Below are 11,550 nucleotides of genomic sequence, written 5' to 3' on the forward strand. Positions count from 1 at the left end.
AAGTTTTCTCTATCCCATACAAGTTACACATATTAAATAGTCTAGAGGTTGAGAACATGCGGGACCATATTTTCAGATAACAAGATGCCTCTCGTTTAATGTGCAACGAAAAGTGAAAATGAGGTGCGCTAAAGCTTCGACTCATCAGCGCGCTGCAACTCGAGGGTTGATTCGCTTATTTAGAGTTCTACGTCTCTCGTCTTTTTTTGCCGGTCTGATCGCGACGATCAGTGAACATTTTTTACAACAATCACATACCCTTTAAAAGTGGAAAGACTTACCAAAATTATCGTTTGGATATGTTAGGAGAACGATCAACATCACGAAAATAGCTTTTTCTCCAACAACCATTTTGCCGGAATCATCGAACCAACTAGAAGCACAAATATATACCACATTTTAGTAAGTCTCTTTACGGTCCAGTAACTCAACCGGCACTATCTACTTCAGGAATTCGACTTGCCAACTCCCGTCAAATGTAACGCGTCACAATGAAGTTCCGAAACTTTTGGCTTGTCACGTTTTATCGTTTGTTTTTGTTTTCATGTCCATGCGTACTTCGTGTTATGCCTCGTCGTATTCGATTAAATGTGCGCACCCACGGGATAAAACAATGGTTGCGATTTGTAATAATATCTGGATATTGCGCATCAACAAATTCTTGGAGTCACGATATGAAATAGCATTCATACATTTATAATCGCGTTCCTGTCTGTACACATACCCTTTTACATAACATTGCGTCTTTTTCCGTAAAGTACCCACGTGCATCTTCCAGAACATTCTCTTTGTAACTCAACGGGGTATATTAAATTTCCTTGAGAAGGCTTCCTTTTGCATAGGAAAAGTATTCAGTACCAAAAGGGAGCGTTCCGACACAATAATATTTTCTCGTAGAAATGGTTTTTAGTTTAGTTAAGAACAAATTTCGAACAAGCTCTCGTCCCAACTATTAACGATTTTTTTTTTTTTTTTTTAAATATTATTCATAAAAATATCGATAACCAAAAAAAATATTGTAACCCCTAACAATGCCCGGAGAATTTTTGAAAAGGTCCTTACTCTCAACGGATTTTGAAAAAGATCCACTTATTTTCTCTTTGTGCTTTGTTATCGACACCTTGCCATCAAATCAGGCAATTCTTATCCTTCTTGAAAAATATTTGCTCTGAATTGATCGCGAACATAAAATTTATGAGCTACGCACGATTATTCCGCTCGAGTTTTCACGATCATTCCGTTCGAGTGGTGCGATGGTGTGACTTGGAAAAAAAGTTTCGCTAACTAACACACTGCTCCGACTCACCTGCCAACTTACTTAAATTCCCTTATTGAAAGATATCTTCAGTTACGTATATAAACATGAGAAACATGTGGAAACATTTTTCTGTTGATTTCGAGTTGAAAATATTTACAAGGATAAAATATACGATGATGTTTTCACTTCTTCTGAGGCATTTTGCCATAACTCTGCGTTTTGAAATTCTCCACGGGTTTTTCTGAAGAACAACAGCAAGGATTTTATTAGCACTTGATATCCGATCGGTATAACTATCTGACACGAAATTTTCAACGTAATTGCAAATTCAGTTTCACCCATACGCCATGGTAGGACTAACCAGAATGATGGTTTTCATCATTATTCTCGGCGTTTAAACAGAACTCAATTGTAAAAACTCATCGATCGGTCGACACGTTCTCTTACGAGGTTCGTAAATCGCATTCAGAATTAACCTTATTTTATTTCAGCATGAATCGATTTCTGCGACATTAAGAGATTAGTTTTCGATCACGTGAAATTTCGAAAATTATATGGATAATAATAATACCAAGGAAATAGAAAAATGTTTTCAATTTTCTTTGCACCACGCGTGATTATTCATTCGGACGTTTCAAGGATGCAATTTTCTTGCGAAAATTCTCGTTATTTCCCTTGTGCGAATGATCATTTGTCTCGCTCTGAGTTCTTGGCCAAGAATTTACGGAAAAAATGGAAAAATGTGTCACACACCAGGGCTTGCTGAAAATTCACGTGAAAGAGACTGTCTCTGCCCTTGACATTCGAACTAATGATCCACATCGTTTTGCATAAGAATACGTCGAGACGGAAATGAATGATCGATCGTAGCGTAGTATAAAACGATTGACGAATGGAATGAGCCGGAAAGCTGTGAACAATTTCAAGGCGGTGGAAAGATTTCTCTGTTCCGCTTTTCTCGTTCCACAGCGAGAATTCGCCATCTTCTTTCACCCTTCCGCTTCGGTTTTTATGTAAATTTTGAACCTCGCTCTCGTGCATAACCTCGAATGATTATACAAAAAAAAGAAATGTCAGCGAGAGTGAATGAAAGAGTGAAATAAAAATAGCGCGTGTGCCAAAAAACGAGAATAACGTTAAAAAAGGAACATTTTCGCGGCGCAGCTACGTCGCGTCAAAAAAAAGAAATAAAAATCAGCGAGAGTGAATAAGGGAGTAAAATAAAGAACAACGGTGAACAAAAAGAGTGGTATCCAACAGGGGAAAAATAGAAATTTCCGCGTTCCGACTCTGTGTCACGTTTCAAATGATTTTTTTACCCTTTTTCGACTTTTCCCCGCCCGCACGATACATCCAACGTATTTGTATGGATATATATTTAGATACATAGGATTTCTCGTGTCCCGTATTACGCAAAGTGGGGAAAAAGCCATCCAACCACTATTTCGAACCATCCAAATATTATTTCGGAAATTCAAGGTCGCACACCCAATTCGAAGCTTGTGATGAATCGGGAGACATAATGAAAAAAAAAAATAAAGCATCAAACCACGTCCGAGTCAATGTAGAGCGGTCACTGATAACGAAAAATCTATGGAAACCTTCGAATCAGATATAATTAAACGAGCATTTGAATATGGTTATTCTCTGGTCTGATATGAATTTCCGATCGTTCTACGAATCCGTTAGCTTAGTGCATGTTTGCCGTTCTAATGAGATTTTATAAGTTTTGGTTGGTAGTGTTTGTGAAATCGCATCTTCAATATTACACGTAGAATTTGTTCCATACGACATGTCGCTCTACGCAATAATTGAGCTGTCGAAAAAAAAGTTTAAAAATCGTATAAAAGTATAGATGAGAAAATTTTCCAGCATTAACGCGTGCCATTATTTTGAACAAGTCTCTCACGAAAAGCAATACATTTGGAAAAACTTCAAGAACTTAGTCGGCATTGAATTCCTCGTATGACTGCTGTCTCTTTTTCTGCAACACCCCTGCTGTTAAAGCTCTACTCCTAGCTCGAAAAGTCTCTCTTGTCTCATCCTCACCAACGCATGCACTAACTACAATTTCTCATCCTTTTCCCGCCTCTGGGCAGCGGCACTGAATCACTTTTTTTATACCGAAACAAAGGTATGTTTTTCTTTTTGTCTAACAACGTTTTACGATAGCTCCAAACTCTTGGCAACATATTTGTGGAATCTGTGATATTTTATCAAAGAAATGGCAAGCGTAATCGAGAGAGTCGACAACGATCAACTCTTTTGCGCAATTTTTAACTCATTATGACGAATTATTAATAATTATTATCCTCCTCGGTCCTGGACATGAGAAAGTTACACGGATAACTTGAGAATGTACAAATAAAGGTAATACCGATGGACGAACATAAGAAATATTAGAGAATGAAATATTAAGAATGAAACATAGACTTCAATACAGAAGGTTGGAAAAAAATCTTACAGTCGATTTCTGTCATTTTTTTTGACTCAGTAGTCTGCCATCAAAAAGCACTGAAATGCTTCAGTGCAGGGTACGCTAATTCGGTGAAAAAAGGCCCAATTTTAAGAATTTTTTTAGACCCTACGAATCATACGAATTTATTTTAATAATTGTGATATCATAATACAATATATGAACAATATTTCCTGAATTTTTAAAACTCGAATATCAATAATTAACTCAATGATAGCAAATCTTTAGCGGCACTTCGGAAAAAAAGTTATCCACCGTTGAATGGTATAAATCGAACTCTACTCGACCGATTCTTTTTCAATTTGGCATACTACTTCATCACTTAATTGACCAAATATCGACGAGAATTTTTTTAAATTTTTCATAATTATTAATTTTACAATAAAAAATAGACTCATTTTTTAGGAGATAAATCGACATTTTCACTTCTAAATGTCACAAAAAAATTTTTAAATCGAAAAAAAATCCTTCCGTAGATACCTGGTAAATTATGTAAGGAAGAATGCTAAATTTAAAAAAAATCGGTTGAGTAGATTTACATTTATACTATTTACCACCAGTGGACAACTTTTTCCGAAGTGCTTCTGAAGATTTGCCACCATCGAGTTAATTATTGATCTTTGAGTTTTAAAGATTCAGGAAATATTGCTCATATATTATATTAAAAAGTCACAATCAATAAACAAATTTATATTACTCGTAGCCTCTAAAAAAATTCTTAAAATTGGGCCTTTGTTCATCGAATTAACATTACCCCGCCCTTAAATAATCCTCAAATTACGAGGTGACACAGATTATATTTTCCGAGAGCCTTCCGAATGTTTATAAAGCGAATTAGGGACTGGGGCGTAAGAGAGAAGAAAAATAACGACAAATGAGGAGAAGAGCGATTTTTTCCCCTCAAATTACGTTAGTGTATCAAATTTTTCTCTCCCTCTCCCTTTTGATTTCTAATTCTATGGCACTAGTATTTTGAGCACTCTTTGAAATGTATCTACTCTTCATGAGGTTCCTTTCTCAAAGAAAAATGGAAAAAAATGGAGAGTGGAAGAAGGAGAAAAGGAATACATGTTGAGCAGCGAGGAAACGAGAGTAAAGCAAAAGGGATGAATTGTAGCAGGCGAGAAAAAGGAGAAGAGATAAACAAACGTATATAGATGTTCAGGCGGAAGCGAAAGAAGGAAGAAAAAAGAAAAATGAAAAATCAATAGAAAGGAGAAGGAGAAAAAAAAATGAGAAAGGAGAGCATGGTATTTCGATTTATGGGGTAAAGAATCTCGAGGTTGCGAGATCGGCAGCAACCTATAAAGAGTACCTATAGTTTGAGCTACACTCGGTTTGACCACGCGACAACGCTATGGAACCATCGAAAACTACGAAGACGAGGGAATCATGTGGTGTTGCGATCGCCTCGAGGGATGAGAAACACTCTCCTCTATTCCCAATTGAACTCATTGAAACAGCGCTTTACAATTGTACGATGTTTCAAATCCTAATTCAATGGAATTTCGATAATGAAAATAAAAATATATTCATTTTCTCATGTCTTCACTTTTACCATCGTGGAACTTCATAACCATTAAGGAGGGTGGCTACATTCGTCAAAATGATAAGAAATTTATCAAATTTGGTGATAATGTTCTTCAACATCAAGTGCGAAATCACCATTTTTTTCAAAATTTTCTTCTGCTTAGTTATCGAGTAATTACGCATCAAAGCAGATTTCTTATGCCCGGAATGTATACCTATATACATGGAAACGCTATGCTTATACACCTGAACTTTAGCGATCAATTACTCGATAACTGTACAGAAAAAAAATCTGTAAAAATTTGTATTGTCAAATTTAGCATTAAAGAATATATTAATATGGTCACCAAATTTTATTAAATTCTTATCATTTTGAAATTTTTAATGTATTTAAAATGGTTTAGCATGGCAACATTGTATCGTCGCTAGCCACCCTCCTTAAGTATTTTCTTGTCATCATTAAGGAGGGTGGCTACACTCGTCAAAATTATAAGAAATTGATCAAATTTGGTGATAATGTTCTTCAACATCAAGTGCGAAGACACTATTTTTTTCAAAATTTTCTTCTGCTTGGTTATCGAGTAATTACGCATTAAAGCAGATTTCTTATGCCCGGAATGTATACCTATATATATGGAAACGCTATGCTTATACACTTGAACTTTAGTGATCTACTCGATAACTGTACAGAAGAAAAATCTTAAAAAATTTGTATTGTCAAATTTGGCCCCAAAGAATATGTTCACCAAATTTTATTAAATTTTTATCATTTTGAAATTTTTAATGTATTTAACATGGTTTAGCATGGCAACATTGTATCATCGGTAGCCACCCTCCTTAATGGCAGTTCATCTCACGAATGAAGGATTATAAATATTCTGCTCGTTGGAAAATGGATTCTTCTTTGTTTACATGGGTATACCAAAATCACTAAAATGACAAAATATATATATATTTATCGTGGTGTTAGAAGTTATTTGACATAAGCCGCAATTCTTAAACTGTAGCTCTTCAAATTACCGCCAAGCGTCTTCGAATGCAACTGGTCTGACTATAGGGGAGACCGGGGCTAGTTGGCCAATGAGGCAATTTGACTAATAAACAATAACACCCAAACTACGGAATGTAAACATACACCCAGTTGATATAATTGTTCGCTGTAGCCTCCACTCATTCATGTGTCTCAACGCGTTGAAGCGACACGTTGTTTAAGGAAGTTGAGGCTGTACAGTCATTTTTTTTACCCAAAAGTTATGACCTGTACCTTTCAAAAGTTAGGCCAGTTTACAGTTTGGCAATGTTGCATACACTTTAAAGAAAATTTGGGGAAAAAAAGACGAAAAACTCGTGAAAGCTCAGTCGAAAACACGAACAGTGACGATCCTAGCCTCAAAAAACTGCACGGGAAACAGATTATTATTAATATAATCTCAGCAAATCTCCTAATAAATCTGAAAAAAATTGGCATTATTCGGCAAGCCTTGCTCATGTTGCCCAAAAAATTTCATATTTTTAGCATCATTTTTAACGAAGATATCACTGAATGTGTCTTGACTTCCATAAGATTACATGTTATTTGGGCCAAATTGTTATTGATTTTTCTCAGCAACAACGCTCCTAAACTGTCTGAAAATTTAACTGATTTTTTTTTACACTTCACTTTATAAGATGCAATCGGTTTAAAAGCGATGACATCATTTTCATTCTAATGCCTCAACTTCCTTAAAACAACCAAAAGTCTTCAGAAGTATGCTATCAAGATTTGAAAATTTTGACGAAAACTGCAATTCTGATTAATGAGGATGAAATATTTGTTTCTCGCACACTTATGGACAAAAATTATCTTTACATTGACTTACGTGAACTTTTCTTATTTATCGTTCGAATCATCAAATGAATAGTATTAATAACTATCCGTTTTTATTAAATCCACTAATACGTAGTTGATTATTAGGTAAAAATAGTACCACAGTCACCGAGACCCCGACCGTGGGTTCGGTTGACACAAAAACGATTCGTTAAAAAAGCGATTCTATAACTCATTTCGTTTTACGTTTAAAAATGAAAATTTTTATCTGAGATAGAGGAAGGTTGCTTCTATTCGAAACAACCATTTGGTTTTTGAAATCATGTTTAGTTCCTTGTCTACAAGCAATGGTTTGAAAAGTTGGCCGACCAGCCTCGGTCTCTCCTACATATTTATATCTTCATCCCACCCTCCGAAAGTATAGAAAAATCAATTTTATTTCGTACATCAAAAGCGAAGAGAAAGAATATTGATAAATTTGAGCCGCAAGCAGAAAATAAGCAGGTTGAGGAAGAGACACTTGGAAACAAGAGTCTAAGAAAATTAGTGACGTTTGGCCCCATCTGAGAATTACGACGACGAGACCCGCCAACCTGCTACTGTAAGAAAGAGTAGAACGGGATACGGAGCTCTAAAGAACGAGAGAAGCAAAGGAAGATGGTAGAAGATAGCAGAGAGAAAAAGAAGGCAAGGGAAAGGCGTTCACCGTAGCCAAACTACTCGCGAACATTAAGGGTCATTACAATGGCTATAAATTGCGGCCACCGTCCGCCACGATATTTATGTTATCAATTTCGTGCCTAGTTCTCTCTGTCTTGCTCTTTCTTCCTGTTTTTCTTACCTTTGGGTATTCTTTTGAGAAGAGAGAAATAAAAGAGAGAGGGAGAAAGAAACGATGGCAAACACACCTCATGCCGTCGCATAGTTGCACCGTCTTCGTTTGGCGTCGCAACAACGCTACTGACAATAAAAAGTTACCGCGAAATACGCAGGAGTGAGAGAGACGTGGCTCGTATGATACGAACTCGCGACGATCTGTGGCATTCTGTGTTTTCTGGCGCATCTGCTGCTTTATTCGAGTCTCACGCGACACGGAAGTTAAATAAAAGATTCAGGATGATTTCCACACTGTCGAGCATGCTGGTTGCATTTGAAGTTGCAAAAATGTCATTAATTCTTCTTATAACAGTGCATACTCAACCTCTTGACTGATTATTCATTAAAATCCGAGTTTCGCAAGTATGAACACTTCGTGACAAATGACGCTTCTCATATGAAGTTTCGTTATTGGAGAAATCATTTCATTGGCGCAATCAGGAACGAGAAAAATGGCGATTGAGTGATGGACCGAAGAAATCGTTAAAAAACAAATTTGTTTCAAGGGAGGAATTTCAAGGAAATCGATAACGATCAACCGCGAATTTAGTGATGTTGTATAGGAAGAATGATGCGTGTATAACGAACTCGTAGCAATTCCTCATTACGCTAATAGGGGATCTTGGAATCTCGTTCATTCGTTCAGACGAGCGACTCCACTTTTCCCTGACTCTCCCTCGTTTACTCCTCCTTTCTTCCTTTCCCTCTCTCTCTTTCCTCAGATCTTTTCTCTATCTTGCTGTCTTTCTCTTCAACGTAGTGAACGATCAGCAATGAATAAAAGAGCGGAGAACTATTAAGTTTGGATGAACAAGATATAGCACAAAAATATATTTCTCTTCAGTGGCTGCGAAAAGATTTTGAAGCACGTTCTAATGGCGTAGCACGATGCGAAATGGAATAGAACGTTCTTCGAGTAGTAGAAACATTGTGAAAAGTAATGCCATCGCGATGATGCATGGTATTTCAACGAGAGGATTATTCCTTTGGGAGCAATTGAAAAATGACATTACTTGTACTAACAGATAGAGAGTGAGGCTTGAAGGGATGTCAAACATGTCTAGTTTATTGGAATCGAAACGAAATAGTACGCATTCAAAGTGTAAGACGAAAGAAGAATTCGAGAAGACACCTTTTTCAACTGATGGTAGAACATCCCAATGCGTTTACCAATTCGAAAAATAGTATATGTAATTGCCGACTCATCTGCGAACACGTGTGTTGGAACTTTACAAATTGTATCTACGACTAAAGTTTTATCCTCCAAAAGAGAAGTGGAGAGAGGGAAGGAAAAATCACCACGTGAGCGAGGAGCTCTAGAAAGAAAACCGAAAACCGCGTGGCATTTTTCAATGTGGAACTATCGGAAACCATTGAGAAATTCTTATTCGAAGTAAATCTAAAAAAAAAATCGCATGATTGTCCAATAATTAAATACCGACAAGTTCTGACCAGCAAGCACGACAACCATCTGAGTGATTCAGTTTTAATGGGGTACGTTAGAAGTAACAATCGTAAGGAATAACCTTTAAGAACAGTATAAACCGTATGGAAAAACTTCTGTTCAAACATTTGTTTTATCACGGTGGAAGAAAGCCCATTCAATTAGAAATTCTCCAGAACTTTCTTTCACCCGGATGTTCACAAAAGAATATAATTCCATTTCGCACTCAACCGGATTCATAAAAAAAAAAATTATATTTTTTGCATTTTATTTTTTCACTCAATGCTCTTCATTCGCAAAGAGGATTATCACATTAAAATGAGAAATCTCTCAAAACGACGAGAACGAACGAAGAGATTAAACATAATAAAACGAATAAGCCGTACTCCCTAGTTGTTATTTGCCAGGGAAATGTCAGTTCTTTTCCTTCCTTCATTTTTCTCGATTTTGTGCGAGAGATACGCGTTATTTGTAGCTCAAAACGCTTTGGACTCCATCACCTTGCGACGTTTATTTTGCTTTCTGTCTCGATTAGTGCAACGTCTGGTAGCACTTCCTTGGCTCTTTGAACGGCCAGAAAAAATGTACGCTTGCTAGTGCACCAAATTAAAAAATGTTTATATCCACGGCTTATTAGCGGTTATAATTTTTTATCCTTTGACTCCCGAGAATTTTTTATGAAATATCTCAGAAAGAATTGACAAGTAAGAGCATCCGAACCGCTTGAATTTTTTAATTATTCTCTCAACCAGCAGCTACAATGAACGGAAGGATAGGGGTTTGCTCTTTCTCTCCTACCGGCTCTCAAACTTGTGATTCTCTTTTTTTACATTACCGCCAGGCGGATTATGTGCTCTTCGTCACTCGCTCGGACGTTTTCATCTTTTATTCCTATATACATATACCGGTTGTTGGCGCAACAAATGAATCTAGCACTTCTCATGAGAATCCCATTGCATAAATACTATAAACAGTGGTTGTACCTGCAATTTTAAAAATATATCGTGGAGAAATTGAGGGGGTGTGGTAACTCATTTTCCCTAAATTTTAAAATAAAAGGTAACAAATAAATCCCACGTTACGTTCGTTATAAGATTCTACTGACTCCGTACTAGTCCGTGCTCTGACAGACGGGTCAGATCATCGTACATTGATCATTCATATATGAATTTTTAAATTGAGCACATTTTGTCGTATCTTGAATATGATTATGAAAGTTGTATTTGTAGTGGTATTTCGATAAATCCGAGTGACAGTGGAAGTACAAATTAAAAATTCATATTAGCTGATGGTTCATCGAATCAATCACATTTGTTCGGGCGTCACATAAACAATTTCACTCTCACAATTTTTTAATGAAAAATACAAAAATCAAAAATTACAAGAACCACGAAAGAAAGATAGAATTATATTTACTAGACCAAATATAAAATTAATTTTTCAATGTCTCAAAAAGACTCACGTGACAGGACAGTGAAATAACCGAGAGATAAGAAGACGTTGAAGAAGAAGAAGAAGAAGCAGAAGAACGGGAGAAGGAAAGAAATGAAAAAAATACAAAATGCATATTCGCCGATATCATTGATTGATATTCCGATAAACCGGATGATTTATAAACATTGCAGATTATTGAACAAGAGATACATTGAGCGCGCACGTGACACGAGAATACACAGTGGCTGCGCCGGCGCTTTATCAACGAACTTCCGGTCTGGTTAAGCAACCGTGTGCACCGGTTGACGCCGGTAAACTGTTCGACGATCCTGATCGTCCTCGCTCTAGTATTCCTCGATGTAAAGGAGCGCAAAGTAGGCGGAGGCGAGAAATAGGAGAAACGCGCAAACTCCAGTGTGGTAGAGAGACCGCGAGATCTGACAGGGAACTTTTGGTGAAAAAAATTGCAGCTCTCCTCACCTTTGATCATGTATCTGCGTACATGTTTCAATTACATATTAACCGAACAGCCAACGAGCTTTTTCATAAAAAGATCTGGTGTCTGGTCGTGTTTTCCAAAACGTTCCGCACCTCACATCATCAACAGGGACAGCCCATTTTTCGTCATTCATTCCAATTTTCGACCGCTTTTCATGTACATTACGCCCGCATATAGCAAACCAAGAGGGATTATCAACTATATATAACTCTAGCCAACTGAGAAG

The 11,550-nt window shown here is 36.8% G+C and overlaps 1 protein-coding gene across 2 annotated transcripts in view; it reads right to left on the minus strand.

Moving 5' to 3' along the window:
• LOC122413021 (lachesin-like) overlaps positions 1-11,110 on the minus strand; it is a 36,787-nt gene extending 25,677 nt beyond the window's left edge. Inside the window, exons 1-2 of one of the 2 annotated variants that reach the window (XM_043423087.1) lie at positions 10,854-11,110; positions 282-373 (exon numbers count right to left, since the gene is read on the minus strand). In XM_043423087.1, the coding sequence (XP_043279022.1) occupies positions 282-351 (70 nt within the window). In that variant the 5' untranslated portion in view covers positions 352-373; positions 10,854-11,110. Of the gene's footprint in view, positions 1-281; positions 374-724; positions 765-10,853 lie in introns of those variants that run through there. The other variant, XM_043423086.1, reaches the window with a different exon arrangement.
• Between the last annotated feature and the right edge of the window lie 440 nt (positions 11,111-11,550).

The sequence above is a fragment of the Venturia canescens genome, chromosome 7 (assembly GCF_019457755.1).
Source record: "Venturia canescens isolate UGA chromosome 7, ASM1945775v1, whole genome shotgun sequence".
Taxonomy (NCBI): domain Eukaryota; kingdom Metazoa; phylum Arthropoda; class Insecta; order Hymenoptera; family Ichneumonidae; genus Venturia; species Venturia canescens.